Source organism: Rousettus aegyptiacus, unplaced genomic scaffold, assembly GCF_014176215.1.
Source record: "Rousettus aegyptiacus isolate mRouAeg1 unplaced genomic scaffold, mRouAeg1.p scaffold_m13_p_4, whole genome shotgun sequence".
In the NCBI taxonomy this organism is placed as follows: domain Eukaryota; kingdom Metazoa; phylum Chordata; class Mammalia; order Chiroptera; family Pteropodidae; genus Rousettus; species Rousettus aegyptiacus.
The window spans coordinates 16639417-16660878 of record NW_023416307.1 but is presented as its reverse complement, the minus strand read 5'-3'; the positions used below and the strand labels follow the sequence as shown (position 1 = coordinate 16660878).

General features: G+C 38.3%; 1 protein-coding gene and 1 pseudogene across 2 annotated transcripts in view; both read left to right on the top strand.

Annotated features, from left to right (window-relative positions):
* The window catches only part of CXADR (CXADR Ig-like cell adhesion molecule), a 47919-nt gene that overhangs the window by 5376 nt on the left and 21081 nt on the right, over positions 1 to 21462 (top strand). For both annotated transcript variants that reach the window (XM_036219906.1, XM_016148493.2), the window contains exons 2-3: positions 15306 to 15472; positions 19405 to 19609. In XM_036219906.1, the coding sequence (XP_036075799.1) occupies positions 15306 to 15472; positions 19405 to 19609 (372 nt within the window). The remainder of the gene's footprint in view (positions 1 to 15305; positions 15473 to 19404; positions 19610 to 21462) is intronic.
* LOC107512691 lies at positions 2560 to 11251 on the top strand (annotated as a pseudogene).

Below are 21462 nucleotides of genomic sequence, written 5' to 3'. Positions count from 1 at the left end.
TGGGCCAGACCTGGAACCAGCCAGGCCTGGGGCCCCCAAGCCTCCAGTCTGTTTCTGGTCTGTTCCTCAACCTTTGCACATAATTTCAAACCACCCACTTGACATTTCTGCTTAGACTTCCCACGGGCACCTCCAACTCAACTGGTCTACATACCACTTTTTGCACTCACATTATATGGCATTTTTAGCCACCAAAATGCCCAGGCAGAAATAAAAGTATCTTACTTGACCATTCTTATTCTTTCACTTGCTTACATCCCGTCAGTTTCTAAGTCATTCGTATCTCTCCAGCCACTGTTCCAGGTTATACTAGAATAACATACCAGTATCTCTTGAGATAGCTGAGGTAGCTTCATCATTGGTGAGCTATGCGAACTTTCTCCTGTGCTTCAGGCACTTCCTGATACTGGTGCACGTTGTAACTTAACCAGAGTCCCTTGTTGTGGTTGTTTTCCCTCACCAGACAGACTATCCATTTTATGAGGTCAGGGATTGTCTGTTTATTCCTTTTATTCCCATATATGTGGCATAGAACATGTTAATTGAAAAATCAGGGAAAAGTGTATTAGACATGATTCACATTTGTTGGCTTGAGAAGACCTAGAGGGGAAGGAGCATTTGAAGATCGAGAAGAGGTCCACCTTGGAAGAGGTGAGCAGGGCTGGGCTCAGCATTCTGCACAAGCCAACTTTGTATCAGCTTTGCCATGTGTTCAGAAATGGAATGAATTTGTTACCACTCCAGTCTCCCTTTAACCTCTTGTTTGCAGCCTGTTCTCTCCATCTCTTGTTTACACCTTTCCTCTCTCATACACAAATCAGTGTCATATGTAACTAAATAAAGGTGAAAATTGAGACTGGCAACTTTTGATTAGGTGCATTTGGTGGCCAGCAAGTAATGTCTGTGAATATTAAAAGAATTATTAAAGTAACCCAGAAAGTAATGAAAATTTTTCTACCTAAAACGAACTTATGGCTTTATTTTACTATCTTTCATTTGTCGTATTTAAGAAAACAAATCTAACATTCTAAAATTATTGTTAGATTGGCATTAGAATTAGTTTGTTTTCTCTTCGGAGTGGTGCTAAGTGGAAGGATCAGTAACCATTTGTAGCTCTGGTTCCCTACCTTATTTTCCACTTGGTTTCTTCAGTGGTGCTGAAATTACAAATGGCGGAGTGAGGGGTATGGAAGAACGTCACCTTGGCATGGCAAAGTGATCTTACAGGAAGTTGGTACGAGTTCGTGATTTGCTTTGGTGTTCTCTTGAGGCTCTGTTAGTGGTATTTCTTCACTTTGCTGAATCCATTCCTGTGTCATGTAAAAGAAAAGTTGAAAATGTTTCTACATTCAGTGGTAATGCCATGACTAAAAGAGACATTTGATCTCATGCTTTCTCATTGGTCTTTTCTGTAGCCTTTCTTCACCTTATTGAATAACCCATTGTGGTTTCTAATAGCCAATTAGAATTTAAGCTTTAAAGGTCTTGACTCAGCAGTATTTACAATTTTTTAAATTGGCTAGGTGCTCTTAGAAGAAAAGACTATTATTATTGCCTGCCCAGTTATCAAAGGGAAGGAGATAGCAAGTCTATTTTAGGGTATGTGTGAGGTCAGTAGCATAGTTTAGTTTGTCCTTTGATAGTTGGTGAGAAAAAGGATTAGTGGTCAAATTAACCAGTGTTTATACATACTGCTTCCTTTGGGAACTATTACATCACTTTAATCCTTTTGAATATATTTTATTTAAAATGGAAATGACTTTGTTTTTATTTACTTCTAGGAGATGAAAATGTGTATAGATTTCAAGAAGAAACAACATAACTAATCATGGTTACTTTTTCACCTTGTTACAGTGCAGATGTATGTTCTCTGTGAGTATAGGTTTCTCCAAAGGAAGGATGGTTTGGCTGCACAGATGAAATGCTCTCAAGGAATATTTAGATATAATGAACCAAATGTGTTGAGCCACATCTTTGTTAAATTGCGGGAGTGACTCTAGCTGACCCTCCTCTGTCTGATTCCCCAGTGTGAGGAGTACTTTGAAGTCTTGAATACCAGACGATTCCCATGAAAGTTTTTCTCTAATAGAAGAGACAAAAAACTCTCAAAGTGTTTTGTTTCAATTCTTTCTACAGTAAGAATTGAAAAGACTTTCTAACCTACTTGGTTGTACAATGTGAAATCTGATACTTTGAGAAAGAACTGGTAATTCTGGGCTAGAAAAGTGATCATGTCTTATTTTTTAAGACAATTTCATAGGCATCTCATTTGAATCCACTCCTGACAACCTTGGGGTAGGGAAGAGCACTTCATATTACGTGTATTCTCATCATAGGAACCGAGTCCTAAAGCCAAGGCATAAGTCTAATATAAAAAATTGTGGCATTGGTTTGAACAGTGCCGTTCAATAGAAATATAATGCATACTATATATGTAATTTAAAGTTTTCTGGTAGTCACATTTATAAGTAAAAAGAAAAAGTGAAATTAATTTGAAGACATTCAAATTAATATATATTTTTATAAATGAAAACGATATCATTTTTAAAATTTTATTTTATTTAAAGAATATATAATTAAAAAAAAATTTTTCCTGGTCTGTCTGAAGCACATCAGCAGATGTTACGTGAACAGTGGAATTCAGGACTTGGAGCTCTCAGGCTCTTCCTTGGCGCCAGCAGGTTATACCTTGTAGGAATAATAGGACCAGAGTTGTGAGACATTCTAGCTCTTCAAGAAGAATATATTTTGTTTAACCCATATGTACACAGTATTTCCATAGGTGGTCAAATTAAGCGTTAATGAGATGAAAAAAAATTTTTATACTAAGTCTTTTAGAGATCTGGTCAGCATGTGACATCTCAACTTGCACTAGCCACATTTCAGGTGCTCAGTAGCCATGTGTGGCTAGCACCTGCTCTCTCGGTCAGCACAGGTCTGGAAGTTGGAGCTTTAGTTCCAGTCACCATTCACTGTATCTGGTTTCAGAACATTCCGACTAAAACAGCATGGGTGTGGTATGTCATCAACATAGCTCTGTTAAGTGGCACATGCCTTTGGCATTGCTCCTGTTGGCAACAAGCTAAAGTCTCTTTCTTATAATCATCAGCATTTGTTATACATACACAAAAGTATATCAACAGTATGTACTCAAGTTACATGCATTTATATTTTAGCTATAAGGCAGAAAAAAACACACGCACAGAAATCACATTTTTAATTCTCCTATGGGGAAAATAAATGCATTTATGAGGAGATAGAAAATAAGGATAGAGTGGCCCATGGTGATGGTTGCTAGGGAAATTTGAATTCACTTTGGGATATTAGAAAGGAATTAATGCCAAGACTAAGGCAATCGAGTTAGACACGCTTATAACAGAGATGAATTTCTTATTATAATTAACCCTTTCTTTATTAACGTTGACATTTTCCATAAATAGATAACGTTATTCATTTTGCATTTCTTATTTTCTGTGATCTCATCTTTATGACACTTTGTACCTGAGTTTTTTAACGCCAAGTACTCAGTCGCTGTTCCTGTCTCGTGCTAATTAAAGGAAAAGAGCCTGAGTTTTTTTATGAGCAAAGAGGCAAAGGCAGATTTCTTAAAATGGAGCAATACAGATTATTCTATGAAGATGATGAAAATATTCACCATGGCAACGGTCTGCTTTACCCATAATGCAAAATACCCTATTTGCATTTGTTTTGGCATAGAATTTTGAAATCAGCATCCATGTATTAGAGAACATGGGGAAGGTAATATGCTATGTAGATTGAAGAAAGGCCAAGATTTAATTTTGATCAGAATTGAAATTTGAATGCTTTCCTGAGATGAGTGTGTGTGTGTGTGTGAGGGGAATGGGGAAGGGGTTAGTCTCAATCTCATTCAATAAATACAGGAAAGCTGTTTGCATGTTCACGTTCTTCTTAACTCTCTTTGTCTGACTTTCAATTATAATTTCTGTTTTCCCTGGTCCTGACTTATAAATTATATATCAACTATTTCTTATACAGAACCTCAGTCTCATTGGATGAAGTTTAGGGGTAAATATATAGGCGAGGTGTTGAAATAAGTGCTTTGGGAGATAGGAAGACACCAGTCTGGTACCGCCAGCGAGCTTCAGTCTGGAGAAAGAAGTGAGACGTTTATCCTCAGCTATGATCGCAGGGCAGGGCGGGGATCAGAGCAGGCGTGCTATGCGACGTAAAAACATGGTTTTCTGATTATTCTCTTGGGGTCCCACTGGCTTCTCTAGTCCAGTTTCCCCTCCACCGTGTGTACTAACCCTTTAGCTCTTGACACTCTTGCTTATTCCAAACCTCTGGTTGCTTCTGTACATTGACCGAGAAATGCCTTGACATTGTTGGGAGAAAGAAATTTTCAGTTGATCTAATAATTAAATCTACATGAGAAAGATTAACCAGAAAAAAATAAATAAATTTAGTACATATATGTAAGCATGGGAACCCCACATATATGTGAGAGTCGGAGACCCCACATACATGAGAGTCTCAGGGGTGGAAAGTTAAATGAGGAAAGGTGCCTTGGGGCTCAGAAGTTCCTTGCAGAATAGGAAGAGTAGATGTTCAGTGATTAGTTGTTTGCCCTGCAATATACCTTATTATGGGCAAGGCCCCTAATTTAAATTCTCGTAGGTAAAAGGGGAGGCAGAAGTTTTTCTTGAATCCAAAGGGTCTCTGTTGCTTTTAGTTCAAAATGATCTGCATAGCACAGCGGCATATATTGGGGTGACTGGTTCCGAACCCCAACACCTCATACTCCTATCCCCTCCCCAATGCTCCATCCTAGCATTCTCTTAGCATCTTAGGATTTACAGTTTTCACAGTTTACTTTTCTAACATCCTTACACCACAGTTTCTTGCCTTCAAATACAGTGATTTTTCTATCCATTTTACTTAGGCAATCCTCTCCTTATACTTAGTTCTTCCTCTGAAATCTTGAACTCCGTCGTCATTGTCTCCCAGCTTTCTTGAGCTTATGTCACCTTCTTGCTTCAGTGAGATCTGAGTTCTTGCCCTGCTTTCACCTGCTGCTAGTCATCTGGTTGCTTTAAAACAGACTCTCTCTACCAACCCCGAGTCCCATGGTCTGACCTCATCCCCCGTCCCCGATGTGGAGCAGTCCTACAGGTCGGGTTCTTTGCTCCTGCTGGTGCACAGCTGGAGAGGAAGTGCCAAGTTACAGCCGTGTAAATTGTGGAGACTGGTTTCTGTAATTTGGCTAATTTTTTTTTTTAAGTACCTCTCTGTAAAGCATCAGAACATTTTTATTTTTACAAAGACAAAAGAAAAATAACTTTTGTCTCTAACTCATTCAGCTCTTTTAAAATTTGTTTTTCCCCCCTATTTAATTCCCTCCCCGCCACTTCCACCCCTGACCTGGGATGTTGCTGTTTCCCCTTAAGAACTGGATCTCTGAAGGCGGGGTGTCTCCTCCCACGCACACCCAGGGCCTGGTACACCTGGGCCGTGAACCCTGGCGCTTCTGCATGTAAAGCAGACGTGCTAACCACTACACTAGGTAGCCACCCCTTAAAATTTATTTTTAAATAAACCTTTGATTTGAAGTATGGCATTCATACGTAGGCAAGTAGGCAGTTAAGAGCATTATTGGTAAGTGTGCAGACAAGCATTATCACAAAGGAGACACATGTAAGTAATTATCACCCAGACCAAGGAACAGAACGTAACCCACATTTCAGAAGTGCCCTCATGCCCTCTCCAGTCACTTCACTCTCTTCTGATCACTAACAATGTAGATTAGTGTTAATGCTTCATACGAATGGGGTTACACCGTGTATGTGTTTTGCCTCACTTCACCTACGGTCCTGTTGCTGAGATCGTGCGTGTTGTGTTGCTCTAGTTTGTTCATTGGCATTGCTCCGGTATTCTCTTGTCACTTGTACCACAGTCGACTTACCCATTCTACCTTTGATGGATGCTTGCTTCATTTTTTTTGCTGTGGCAAAAAAAAAAAAATGCTGCTATTGACATTCTCATGTGTGGGTTTCATTGCCCATGTGCCTACATTGGCTCTAAGTGTAGCTGTGCTTGATACTGGCAAACAGTTTTCCAGAGTTATACCAGTTGACACTCCCACCAACAGACTGCGAGAGTTCCAGTGGCTCCACATCCTCCACAGTTATTCATAATTGTGTTGATCCTTATGTCATTCCCTCTGTTTTCATTTAAAAGTGTCCAGTCTCCAGTTTTCTAGGTATCATTCTTTTCTGGGGTCTTGATCCTTCTGTCTCTGAGTGTTCTACTCTATGTATTTTTCACCCTTCTATTATTCTCTTTTCTTTTGACTTACAAACATGCTATACATTTCTCATTTCAAAACAAACTTTCTTTGCACACACATCACACTCTGCGGGTTTTCTCCTGTCCTTAAGAGCCAGGTTCCTCAAAACACACTAGTCAGTCACAGCTGTCTCTACTCACATACCTTAGCCTCTGTAGTCAGACGTATCCCATTGCGACCCCCCACAAAGCCTTAACTAGCTCAAATTAGGCCTGGGATGCCAATAATGTTCTGATCATCAAACCTAGTAGATAGATACATTTCACTGTCATTTATTTACATAACAGATTTTGAGTTTTTACTATATGGAATTCACTGCAAAGTGTGAGGGATAAAGATTAAAAGATACCTCCCCAACACTACAGTAGTTTATGTGCTAGTAGAAGTGGCAGGTTTATAAGATGATGATGAACTGTCATACCAGATACTGTTTATTGAAAGGATCATACCAGCTTGTGTTGGCATTGTTCTAATGCTTTACATGCATTATTTTATTTAATCCCTACAGCAAAGTAGGCATTGTTACTTACTAATTCCCATTTTAAAGACGAAAGCATTTAAGACTTAAAAAGGCTAGAACCTTGCTTGCGGCCAAGCATTTAGAAAGCTCAGTTTGAATTTGAACCCAGATCTGCATTTAGCGCTCACAGTGTTAATGGGCAGAGCCGCTTCCATAATTCAGTATGCTACTATTTTCCAGAAACGTCTGCCCTTGTGAAGTGAACTGGCAGAACTGCTGCTTCTGCGTCTGAGTTGGGGGGTCGGAGTGGGAGGGCATGGGGAGAGGAGGAGATGGATGTCCGGGCGAGGCTTTACGTTGGTTGATTGATTGATGTTCTAAAATCAGAACATATTTAGATCCAAAATAGATAATTCATTTCAACACCCTTAATTTATTTTAAGTTGAGCCCTAGAGAAGCAACATGTCCAAAATGATCAAGCTTTTCTTGTGAAAATCCTGACAACGGATTCCTACTATAGTATTTATTTCACCCAAACTCCTGAGCTATGTGCTACCTCAAATGTCCCCTTAGAACATGACTACAGTAATTGGAATGGGGTCTATAACACACTGTGTTTCTAAGTTGTTAAAACAAAATCTCTATGTCCAGGGGTGTTTACTGATAGACTGCTTCCTCACAAGAGTGTGGCCTGGGAGCCAGGCTGCCTAGGTTTCTGTCTTGCTCCCCCTAGTAGCTTAGATGCCGCAGTCTCTGTTCCTTCATGATACAGTGGGGATAATAGTAGTACCTCCCTCAGAATTCTTAGGAGAATTGAAAGAATTAATCTGTGTAAAGTATTTTGAAAAGTACCTGGTACATAAGTACTCAGTCACTTTTACTTACTATTAAAATGATGGTTTCTATCTCAGTCTATTTCCTGAGTGCCTGCTTTTTCATTTCTCATCAAAAGTGGGGAGCTGGGCATTTGTATTTAAAAAAAAATGCATTGAAAAGCAGATAAGTATACTTAATGTTATTTCTCATAGCTCTAGGTACATATTAACATACAGAACTGAGTATCACACAAGGGAGTAAACACTCAAAACTCTTAGACGGTGAAGAATATAATTTCTACCTTTCTATGTTTTCTTCAGTCCTCCAGCATTATTAAAAGCCTAGTTAGAGTGAAGCCACCATCACCATGTGTGACCAGGAGGCAAAACCGTCAACTGAAGACTTGGAGGATAAGAAGGAAGGAGAATACATTAAACTCAGTCATTGGACAGGATAGCAGTGGGAGTTACTTGTGAAAATGGCAGTACATCTCAAGAAATTCAGAGAATTACACTGTCAAAGACAGGGAGTGTTCCAGTGAATGTATTCAAGTTTCTCTTTGAAGGTCAGAGAATTGCTGATAACCACACTCCCAAAGAATTGGGAATGGAAAAAGATATGATTGAAGTTTATCAGGAACAAATAGTTCTTTTGTACTGTGCTGTTCAAAATGGAAATGGCACCCTATCTCATTAAAACATCTGGAAATTTGAATTCTAGTACCCATTGTTCATTATTGTCTATTTTCATTGTGCCGATGATTTTTGATGATCAAACCGCAGCTCCCTCTTATTGCTCTCTCATTTTTTAAATGTTATATACATGCACAGCAAGGCCACCTGCTTCAGGACTGGGCATTTTCAAGCTTGTGGTAAGACAGACTGATGCAGGTCTTCGTAATGACTTTCTAACCAGCCCTAAAGTTCTATCGCGTGATGGCTTCTCTCTGGGACTACGACTTTCAGTGGCAGATGGACATTTTTCAGAGAACCGAACTGTGGAAAAAGTGACCTTTCCTTAACTTGAAGCCATTTTTAAAATCTGAGGGTCTGGACCAAAAGGAAGAGGAATATGACAGAGGAGTCAAGGTGGCAGATATGGTGAGAGTAAAGACTAAGTTCAAAGATGGCTTTACCGAAGAGAAAACATTTTAAGACTAAAGAAAAAATATCAGAAGATCTCAGAAAAGTTCTGTTTTCATTAGCAGTTCATAAAATGTGCATGCAAAAGTGTGTACAACAGAACACTGCTCTTTTTGCTTTTGTTTATACTTTTGGGCCTGGGATATGGGTTTTAAATGGACATTGTACCAGCTTCATTAAAATAAAACATTTGTAAAAACTAAAAAAAAAAAAAGCCTACTCAGAGTAGTTAACTAATGTTAACATTTAAAGTGTTTTTCTTTTTGCTTTCTAGAAATACATTTAGGTGACTTAAATATTGCTAATCCCAAGCAACTTCCTGGTGAGGAGGAAGTTGGCTGCACAGGTCGGAGTTAGCCTCTGGTGAGGGGGGAGGGGACGCAATCCAGATAACATGAGGGTTTGTTTTTTGCATGTGGTTTAGAATATCACAGAGATTTGCTTGTTGACCCAGACGTTTGTACTATTTATCAAACACATAACTAAATTATACTTGTCCCAATTAATCCCTTAAACAGACTAGTACCTGATTTGTCCATTTTACTTCTTAATGTTGCTCTAGTCAATCATTTTTGACTATTGTGTTTTTATGTCAGGTTCTTGAATTCTATGATCTGAACTTAACAATCCAATCCAATGTGTTTTCTCTACTTAAAATGGTAACCCTAAGACATTCTTTGACATTTCTCAAAAACCTCAATATCAAATAAATTGTTTATGTCAACCAACATTAAGGTCATTATAACACACTGCTTTCTAAGAAACCAAAGAAATATGCAAGAATTTTGGAATTAAACATTTTATTTTTATTTCTAAATTTTTCCCTTTTTTTGTTAACGTCTTTGGAATGACTCCAGATATTTTGAGAAACCACCCATCAGTGTGTATTATTTTTCTGCTTCATGTTATCCTAGACATAGCTGAAAGAGACAAGCAACTTGTCTTCATAGTTGTGATTTTAGAATATTCACAAATAAAAGTGTTTCTTAATGGCATATTTCTCTCACATTAACATTACATATGTTGCATACATAAAGTGCATGTTAGTTTTTTAGCAGATTTGTTAACATTTCTTGTAATGTGGATATTAAAGTGATAAACATCAGTCTGTGCTTCCATCAGCATATGACAGGCTTCCTCAGCTCCCCTCTAAGCTGCATCTCCTCTCTGGGCTCCATTGTCCCACCCCTTTGTGTCCCCGGATACACGGTCTCCTGGTGGCCCTCTCTCCCATCACTGCACCTCTTCACATAGCTCCTTCTTCACCTTCCCTCTCCTCTGAGCCCTCACCCCCACTTGCAGTTTAGCAGTTGTCTCCAACCACAGCTCTGTGTGTGTGTGTGTGTGTGTGTGTGTGTGTGTGTGTGTGCGCGCGCGCGCGCGCGCGTTTGGGGGGGGGTTGCTTATTCAGTAAGGCTGGGGACATACCCTCCAGCTGTGAAGCCTTGAGAACCTGTTAAGTGAGTGAAACTATTTGCTTAAGGATAGGGGCAGGTAAATAACCATGTCCAGCAGAGTGTTGTGTAACAGAAAGGAGGAAGCAGTTAACACTGCCTGCGGCGATCAGGGAAGACTTTAGAGAGGAGGTTAAAGGTAAGAGAAGTTTTGATAAATGGCTGCTGCGGGTACCAGCAGTGGGAGAAAGTGGAGCAAGAGAGAAGATGGGCATTTCAGACAGGGAAAGCATGCAGAAACGCGAGTGCTCTACACACAGGGACTGCTCTTTATCCCTTTGTGTTTCCTCTGATCTTTGGTTTCCTTGTGTAGTTGGTCCCAGACCAGGACACTTTCAGTGCTATGGTTACATCTTTAATAGATAAAGGTCTTACTTTATTTTCACCTTTTAGCCACATTACAACTTAACTTTTCTTAACTATTTTGAAATAGACCATCTCTCATCTCTGCCAGATTCGGTTTCCCTTCTCTTATATAAAGGTCCTTGTGCCTACGAGATGTGTATTTATCCCTAGCCGAGTACCTGAAATTCCACTCTGCTACGGGAAACTAATGACAATCAGGAAGCGTGGTTTTGGGCTTCAAAATGAAATGCGAAATACTGGGGCTACAGGGTGGCAGGAAAGATCTCACCTGTCGCCGCTTGAATTCTACACACAGACATGATCTTTAAAATCTGTGTGAGTATGCTGTCACTGGTCAGACTTCACATTTTGTATCTTGCTGGAATAGAAAAATACATGGAGAACATGTTCCAAAGCATTCTTTTTGTTTCCTCAGCGATAAAATAATAGAAAACCTCCCTTCATTCATTCAGCAAGTGGTTTTTGAACTGGTGATTTTCCTAACCTAAAATATTTAATATAGTGAAATTTTTCTTTCCCTTTATGGTTTTTGTGTTTCTTCTCGATTTTTCTCTTAGGCCTTCCTCACTCAAAAGATTATTAAAAGTTCTCACACATTTACTTCTTTCTCTTTTTAATCAACTACAAAGTTTCATAAGCCCTTCACAACTTTGTATGATTTTAAGATTGCCAGAAGGAAAAAAAGAAATAGCTGCAGACCATCCAGGTTAACGTGTACCTTAAACTTGAAAAAAAAAATGAAAGAAATCAAGGCAGGTTATCAGTTGCAAATATTGCTTGCCTTCTCGGGAACTAGCACCTTCCGTTATCTTCAGTTCTCCATTCTCAGGGTAGAAAGAAGTCGAAGGCCTCAGTAGGAGATTGAGAACCTCAGTGACTAAAAAAGACTGATGAACTCTGTCACCGTGATGCTCAGTCAGAAGTTAGACTGGGCAGAGGAGACACTCTACAGATCCAACTGATTTGGAATTTGGAGATTAAAAAAAAGCAAGCAGAAAACTGGAGGGTGTTTTTTTTAGTCACTGTCAAAATGGGGCGTGTGTGATTCAGCTTGTTTATATAATCCAGTACTGAGCACTTACTAAATGGACCCTGCAAATACTTGTTGATAATCTGCTACATATTTCATCACACTCTGGATATGTTTGAATAAAATTACAAAAAAAAAAATTTTATCTGATTGAGTTTTCAGACTATGTTTGAACCTGCAAGTCATTTGCAAAGTAAATTATCACTCACTTTGCTCCGTAAATAGAATTGGCAGTATTAGGAAAGAATCCCTAGAGACACTGCATGGGACCAAGTGTCTGCTTTTTGTCTACTACAGTATGTGACTGTTGCCTACATCAACACTTGAAAAATTGCCTCTGTGCAAAGGGGCTCCTTTATTGTTGCTAGGAAACCCAATAACTGTTTCTTATGATATTGAGGTTTTAATTCATCTCTAGTACTACACAATGAAGAGCAGTTAAATGTTTTAAACATTTTTTTGGAAAAATACTGAAAGCCATTTAACAGTCTATTTAAAATTTCTTTAGCAGTACACACATTAAGAAAATCTCAGTATAAAGTAAAAACAGGCAATCACCTTTCTTAAAATCTAAATTTCAAACACTCACTGCTTTTAACAGTTTAGTATATCTTTCCAAGGTATCTTTATACATATGGAACTTTTCTATGGTACTCTTTTTAAGATAAAGTAATTTTTATGTATGAAGAAAGCATGAAAGATCCTTCCATGAAAACTAAGTTGGATTTTATTCTGACTATCCTAGAAATACTGAGAGCAACATTAGGATTTGAACTGAGACACATTTAGATGTCTGGTATTGTTTAACTTTCTTCTTTTTTAAAAAAAATTTTTAAATGTTTTTACAAAATAAAAACCCCAAAAGCATAGTAATCAGTAAGTTTAATATAGCAAATTTTCATTCTCATATATTCCTACCTCCATATTTGGGGCTATGTCTTGATTTGTTTGGGGATGGAATTTTCATTCTGGAGCACACTCAGATTGTTTTTATTTTAATACATAAAGTATTAATATCCAGACAAATGCAGACGACAAATTGTAGTAGCTATGGAAAGTAGATCTTCAAGCAGCAGGAACAACTTCTGGCAGATTAATGCTCTCAGCATTTCTAAACTTGATCAAACTAATAATCTAGTCACCAGTTCTTTTCTGCTAAGGAGCTACAACAGGAAGTAGAGGTACCCACAATTTCTCCCACCCCTAATGGAGCTAGTGATTTCATGGTAAATCAGGACATGCATTTAAAAAATTCACTTAAAAATACAAGGTAGTATGGGAAGAAGATAAGCTCATCACCATCTAGCAGATATGTTAAAACCAAGGAGCCTACCTTAGCTTCACAATAAAGTTTATAAAGAAAAAACAAATCTCTAAGATTGTATTTGGAGAGTTGAATATTAATTCAGAGGAGACACTCGATATTATACGCAACTATCATCTCCTATAATTTCAAATAGAAATGTGGACATGAAATGCAGATTGGAGTAGTATGGACTATTTTGGGCAGTGTTAGGGTTAAATCAGTGGGTTGGTTGGTGTATCATCACTCTTTCTGTGTAACTAACCAACCCAAACTCTAGAGGTTTAAAACAAAAATCATGTGTTACTTCCTCATCCTGTGGGTTGCTGGTTTAGGCTAACCTGGGATGGGAAGTCCTGAGCCCGCTCATAGGCCTGTGTGCTCCAGGGCGGGGCTGGGGGTTCTGAGCTGGCTCCGGCTGTTGGTCAAACACCTCAGTTCTCTCCTACGTGGTTTGTGGTTTGTCCATTCGGTGGCAGGTGGCAGGGGTCCGAGGGGGCAGGGGTGGGAGCAGCAAGACCTCTTGGAGCCTAGCCTTGAAGTTCACACAGCGCCAGCCTCTGATTTAAAGGAGCAGAGAGTTTGTGTTCATTTTTCATCTGCTCTTTGAGGAGTGCACTTACATGTAGCTAAACACTTAGAAATGGTGCTGGAATATAAGTGGTCTTGACTGTAATCTGGCTTTTCTCTTATATTGAATCTATTGGCTTTAATTTTAACATTTTTTACAAGTGATAGTGTATGTTAGCTTCTCGTAGGGCTAATGGAAAGTATCATGGGATGGCTAACAATTCTTCATTTTGGTCTGTTCTGTTGGAATTTATTATTTGAAAGATAGCATCAAAGTGTAGTCATGGAGAATTGGGGCTTGGATTTACTTACTCTAAATTTTTCTCTAATGTGTTTATTTTTCTGGTAGGACCAGGGGAAAAGGAGGAGAGAGAGAGCCAGGACTTATGTACCATAACCTTAGTGCTTCAGGCCTCTTCCAGATCATTATCCAGCCCTGAAAGCCCATGTTGAGAGATGTAGAGGTCTGAATGGTGTTTAATGTTTAATGTTTAGTTGAAACTTTGGTTCTACATACATTAGATATTTGAATTTATACGTAAGAAAATGTTGGGTCCTCGTAAGAAAAACAGAGATTGATAAACTTGTGCTATGCAAACTTTTAGAGTGTAAATGGTAAAATAAAATAAGGTTTTGTGTGATAGTTCATTTATAGACTAAATTGCATTGTATATCAAGTTGCCTTGTTTAAACTTCAGTCTTATCAGATCTGCTTTTGTATGTGATTTAATATAGCTTGTTATTTTTTCTCTTATGTAGATCAAGAAATTGTGCCATTTTGCTCAATAACTTTCTACTTTTAATGCATATGAAAGAGAATAGTTTTGTTGTAAGCGATTAGCAGCAAGGAAGACACTTTTTTGAAAATTCTTACAGTGTTTCAGTGGGTTTAAGCCATCTCTTTTTAACAAACTCAATCAAAAGAGCTTAGAATTTTTGGGGCTCAGGGCATCTTATTTTGGCTTTTCCATATTTTTCAAATATTACCATTCAGTATTCTGTCTTTTAATGTTGATCTAAATGGAAGTTTTATATAAATTTTAGAATAAGTTATAGTATTTTAAGATGTCTTTTTAAAAATAATATAATATGACTGACTTTTTCATAAGGGAACTAGGAAGGGATGAAGGAAATGTTTTAAAGATAATGTTGATGTCAACTATTTGGTAAATTTAAAATATAAATTGACAGTTTCCTCATTTTGAATTATCATAAATTTATTGCTTAGAAATATAACCCGATAGCTCATAGACACACACAAAAAAAAGAAAAAGAAAAAAACATTTTTTTTTTTTTTGCTTGTGATGAGAACTCTTGGGATATACTCTCTTAGTTTAGAAATATTTTTAAGCAGTCAATAAAAATTATAGAATCAAGTTTAATAAAAATTTAGAATTGAAGTCTTGGCAGAAAACGTGTCAAAATTCATCAGCATGTGCCTCAGTGACAAGGAATTCCCAGTATGTTTGTGGCACCGAGGCAAGCATGAATTAATGTAGCCTTGAATTAGTACAGCACAACTGACCTCTCAGAGACTAGTAGCTAAATTTAGTTTTGAACATCTACGTGCGTATAAAACACCCTCTACAAATAGAAACATATAAAGGTGGGAAGTTCACTGTGCTTTTAGAGGAAGTTGTATTGAATAAGAGAGAGATTAATACTGTCATTTCATTTTCACAAAGCCATAAACTAAAAACTGCACCATTGAGTTTGAATTCTTGTTACTCTGGTCCCAAATCTCATCCCGTTTCCACCGCATCCTTGCCCTTCTGAGTGTGCTGGGAGCGCCGAGCGTGCAGATGCATAGTCTATGTGTATGTTTCTTTTTCCAGATTTCACCAGAAGTTTGAGTATTACTAGTGCTGACCAGATGATTGAAAAGGCCAAAGGGGGAACTGCCTATTTGCCATGCAAATTCACCCTTAGTTCTGAAGACCAGGGACCACTGGACATCGAGTGGCTGCTGTCACCAGCTGATAATCAGAAGGTGGACCAAGTGGTAAGTTTGCTAAGTGCTTGCTCACTCACCAGATGTCTGTGGAACTAGTCGTAGGTGCATCACTGCACTGATCACATAGGTGTGGGGCACATGGGAACCTGTTAACCTTCTGAAAACCTGGATTGGGAAGTGTGTGTGGGTCAAGAAGGAGTGAAGAAGACACAGTAGCTTGGCAGAAATGTGTATGGTATGTGTTAAGGGACACATACCATACACATTTGTGAGAAGTTGATAGAATTGAATTTTTAACTTTACCACAAGGATCCCATTACTCATAAAAAGTGTTATCACATGTAATATAGTGTAACATGGTTATTTATTATTCAAGTCTGTTTTCCTTATTTCTTCAAGTTAAATATTCTATATAATGAATTTCTTAAGAAGCAAAACAAAGTCTTCAGAGCAAAATAGCAATTTATAAAGTATTTATTTAATCTTAAATTTAAAAAATTAAATATCAAAATATTGTTATAGAAAATGTTCTAATTACAAAGAAATAAAGAGCCTAATATAGAAAACCCGGAAAACCAAAAGTAGCACAAAGGAGGAAAATCGCCCAATCTCATCTTCAAATTGTGTGTGTGTGTGTGTGTGTGTGTGTGTGTGTGTGTGTATCTCGCCCTTTGCCTTTTAAAGGTACAGAATATTTCACTTAATTTGCATATTAGCTTCATCTGACATGTAATTAAAAATAAAATCAATATTAATAAATTATGTTAGACCAGGGAGTGAAAAATAAGTCCAAATATTTAGAGGAATGTGGTAATACAGTTGACACTTGAACAACCCGGCTTTGAAATATGTGGGTCCATTATATGTGTTTGTTTTTTTTTTATTAAAGCTATAAATGTTTTTTCCTTATGATTTTCATGATAACATTTTATTTTGCCTTTTTTTTAAGGATATGGTATGTAATACATATAACATACAAAAGTTGTGTTGGCCGACTATGTTATCAGTAAGACCTCTAGTCAACAGTACACTCTTAGTTAACTTTTTTGAAAGTCAGTTATATGCAAATTTTTGACTGTGGGGGAAGGCACTCCTGTACCCATGTTGAGGGTCAACTGTATATGTATTTGGGTGAGAAATTTTATTTTTACTTATGGTCCATATAAAATAAGAGGTTATTCTGCCATTTAATAGCTGAATCAGTCACTGCACTTAGGTCATTATTACATTTGGCAAGTCCAGGCAGTTAAAGAAGTTTGTAAAGGAAATGATTACGGTGCTTTCCCAAGTCGTGAATGACTAGGGCCACCTCCCCGCAAGGACATATCTCTGCCCTGGTTCTGCTGCTGGCAGTTCCTTCTGTTACTGTAAGCAAAATGAATCAAGCCTGACTCATTCTGTCCACTCAGCCCAGACACCGTGTTGCCTTTCTCCCCGCTTTGCTCTGCTTTCCCCTTTCTGTTTCACTGAAGCTCCAGCACCCTGAACAGAGGTCTCGCGGATCCCCCACACCCTTGCCAGTGCAGTGCCGTCTCCCTTTCGAGTCCAGGACTCTGTTCTCATGCTTAAGATGAATGAGTGGAGACCACCGGTCTTAGATGCTTCTGGCTTAAGGCTCACGAGTGAGGCCCCATGACAGGGAGCTTCTAGAGACCACAAAGCACCAGTGTGCCCTGTAGCGTTGTGTGTCCCCTCATGGAAGGAGCTCTGTGCTGAGCGAGAGGCGTAGCCTTGCTGCCTGCTGGACTTGTGAGACAGCAAGCAACCAGGGACTGGGTTTAAGTGTCCATTTGTGGGTTAAAATCCTAGTCTCTAACTTACAACACAGTAAGATCACACCAAAGGAAAATAAATAGAAGGGTTAGGAAGAGACTGGTGCAGAAGAAGATGCTTACATAGAATTTAGCTGCATTATATATTAGATGAGCCTTTATTTTAATACTTTTATTCTAGCGGGCAGGGGGAGCAGGGATGGCTGAGCCTGAGGTATTTCCATCCTTATTCCTTGTGTGATCTCTTTAGTCAGCAAGCATTTACCATGTATTATGCACTTACTATGTGCTCTGTGGTATTTCATATACTTTAATTATATATACTTATATAATTATATAAACGACACTCTTAACTGAAGATTATTATTATACACATGGAGGCACAGAGATTTGAAGGAACTTGCCCAGGGTCGCACATCCAGTAAGAGATACAGCTAGGGTTTGAACCCAGGTCTCTCTGACCCCCTCCCTGCCACCATATTTTGCACCTTATTTTCCTTTGCACTATCCTGTACTGCCTCCCATGTTCCATAAGCCTGTTTCCTGAGGTGTAAAATCCTCAGCACAGAGCTCAGGATTATGTCGAGAATTCACTGAAATACTATACTGTATGTGTAAGTATTTTGTACATCTACAAGCCATATAGAAATGTTAATAAAGGCAGTATACTGTGCCAACTCAGAGGGATCTGGTTTGCGTGTTAGCTGAGTGACTTTTGCAAAAGTTGATCTGTGAGAGCCACCTCTTTCCTCAAGCTAAAGATTAAATGTAGATAATGCCACCATCCTGCCTGGTGGTAAAGAGGAATCAAAATTGCCTTGTTAATGTTTCTTCCCCATTTCTTAACTGCTGTTTATAACATTGTCTTTGTGGGAAAACACTAAGATTGTTTACAAAATAACTAACAGTGGAGCCACATCTTGGTCAGGCCCTTCTCAAAAGACTAGGAAAGTGTAGCAAAGAGAGGGATTGAAAAATAGATGGAACTTTATGGGGCAGTCCAAAGCTAAATACAAAGGAAAATATGACAGCCTCCTTCGAGGAGTTCTCAGTGTGACAGTTGACAGTGGGTGTGGCGAGAAGATGGAGCAAATGGTGTAATAGCTGTGTTTACAGAGTAAGTCAGCTGTGGACCCTTCAACTGATTCTTTTATTGACTTAGCAAACTGCTCTCGCGTACTTCCTAGAAGCAGACACTTAATATATAAATAAAAGCTATTTAGTGAATGAAGAGTGGGGTTAACATGGTAGGGGAGGCGAGGAAACAGAAAAGAACTCAAGTCCCTGCCCTTGAGAAATTCCTACAGATGATATTTATTCTGATTGTACTCTTCATAATTAACATCTCAGGTAAAAATTATTCACAGGATGTTTTCTGATTATTATTTGAGTTTGGCGCCTCTGCTTCTTGACTTGTGGGTCTCAGACGACCAGAATGAAGGATTTTCACATTTTTTAGCAAATGTGAAAAATTATTGTGTTAAATTAATTTTAGTTATAGTTAGAGATGATGATTATAATTCTAAATCATATTTAACACAGAATTTATTTTCCCTCTAAATTTAGCCTTTGGTTATTTCCGTTAAAGCCTGTAGCAGTGGCTCAGAAAACTCAGTGGAATTAGGAAAAGGGTCTTTGCTTTTACAGAAATGTCCTGTTAACCTGGGCACACATATTGTAAGAGATTTATTTTATGATTTTATTTATTAGAGTCTAGAACCCTCAAGTATAAAATATTACCCCTCCCACTTAGTGTTAAGACAAAAAATGTCTTTTTTGTTTTTTTGTTAGATTTCACAGGCAAATTATAAACCCTTTTTTTGTAGTGATGGTGTGTACTTGATTTTATACACTCGATTGGCATACTGCAGTTTGAGGCAACTGAAAAATAAAGTGTATAGGAATTCATAAATCTGTGTTCTTGTTCAGTTTTACTAAATCACTCTAATATTGGGCTGTACTACATAATCATGTTCTGTCTTAGTTTCCTCTTTTAAAATGAGAGTGTGTGACTATACTCAAGGATCATATTGACTTCCTCCTGTTTTATTAACCTGTACTTTGAATAATTATAGATTTCCTCATAATACTGTGTTCCTACTATTTTTAGGATCCCACAGTGGTATGCTGTTATCCAGAGCTCCTTTAATGAGATAGTGTTTGCTTTTTGTTTTGTTTTTTCTCTGTTTTATTTTGGTTTTCTTTTAGATTATTTTATATTCTGGAGACAAAATTTATGATAACTACTATCAAGATCTGAAAGGACGAGTACATTTTACAAGTAGTGATCTCAAATCTGGTGACGCATCAATAAATGTAACAAATTTACAGTTGTCAGATATTGGCACATATCAGTGCAAAGTGAAAAAAGCCCCCGGTGTTGCAAATAAGAAGATTCAGCTGAGAGTTCTTGGTAAGTTATTTGTCATAACGTTACTTATTAATAGGGTGAGTGGTCACAGTGTGATAGCAGAAGTATTCATGTGAGACAAGGCTTAGTTTTATAGAGTAATTTTAAACGTTCGAAGTAATTCTCATGTCCTCAAAGAGCATAAAACAGAAAGCTAGCATACTTTTTTTAGATAGAAAAAATAAATGACTTTTTTGAGCAGTTCATAAAAGTTTTAAAGTAATGATGCTTCTATGATGAGTAATTGGAGTATTTAGAATGGAGGAGACGGAATATGGTAGAAGGAATGTTGAATTGGGATGAGGCTGTTAGACATCATAGTCGTTCAACCTCCATGAGCATCCCTGTTTTTCATCCTTAGAGTGGAAGATTAGCCAGATGGTCACCAGGGTGTCTTGTAGCTCTCTCTAGTACAGTTAAACTGTCAAAGACTGCGACATTTATTCTCTTTCTTTAGAGTTTGTGATCATGCCACAAACACTCCAAAGATCTTTAAATTGAGAAATTCCGAAAGGTTATTGTTCATAAATATATTTCTTAAATCTTATTTTGGTAGACTTTACACAAAAGTGCCATATAGGTAAACAGCTGTCTATCACTATTTTATAACAGCAAGTTCCCATTTTGTGACTTAAGGTGTCAGGTTTTGGAGGAGACATAGAGACCCATTTTACGTAGGAAATGCTGATTGCTAGAATTGCCTACCGTAGCTGATCTCCCCCACATCAACTTCTACCTCATTCCTTTTGTTTTAGAAAACTAATTTAGGGGCTATGTGTGTTGGGTTCCAGACTCATTTTGAATATCACTCTTTTCTGAAGAATGAGTATCAGCAGGAGGAAGAAAGCAGATTTTTGTACGTTGCCGTGGCAATCCTAGGGGCAGTCTCGGTCCGGAAGGCGGTCTTCCGCTGGCAGCAGCATTGAGTGGGCACACAAGGGGGCCTGGTAAAAGGCCCTTCGTTCTAAATGGCCCTCATTCCAAGTATTCCCTGTGGTATGAAAGCAAGTGAACCGGAACAGGGAACCAAGTAAAGCAACATGGTAACATTAGAAATTCTAGCTTTCCATGTCTACTTTCAGTAAACATGGAGTTGCCTTTTTAAAAAAAAAAAAAAAAAAAAAAAACGTGAAAGTAGGTAAAAGTTTAATAACTTGCCTAAACCCTCATTCCAACCCAGGCGTACCTGGGATTATAACCCTGACACTAAATCTTCTCTGAAAGAACACTACTCCTTGGAAAGCACTGAGAGAAGATGTTTCTGGAATTTTAACTGGTTCATGATGTACCAGACAGAATATGTCAGTTTATCAGAATTTCAGAATTTTTTATAGTGATTTCTATGGGGGCAGGTACACTGGGAGGCATGTGACTGGCCTGTAGTCCCAGAAGAGGTGAGGACAAACGTGTGTGTGTGTGTGTGTGTGTGTGTGTGAGAGAGAGAGAGAGGGAGAGAGAGAGAGAGAGAGAGAGAGAGAGAGAGAGAGATTGATTGAGATTGAGATTGAGATTGAGATTGAGAGATTCTGTAGGACCAGGTTCTGGGTTGAATTGGCAGGTTTCCGCTGAAGGGATCATTATAGCACAAGGCAGCACATGTCCTGGAAGGAATCCAGATTGTATAGCAGAGAAGGAGAGGGGTTAAAAGAAGGGCAAGAGGACAAAGGAGGAAGTTATCCCAAGGCGAAGTGGGGGTGACGATACTCTCATCCTGCAAGGCTGTCTCAGCTGCAGGAGATTTTCTTCCGTATTTTCAAGTGAGTCATGCTGTGGGAGAAACCACTAGAATTTTCTCTTGGAAGTGAGAGTTGGACAGAAGCTTGTCTGTCAACTTATCCTGAAAAATCTGTTTGGAC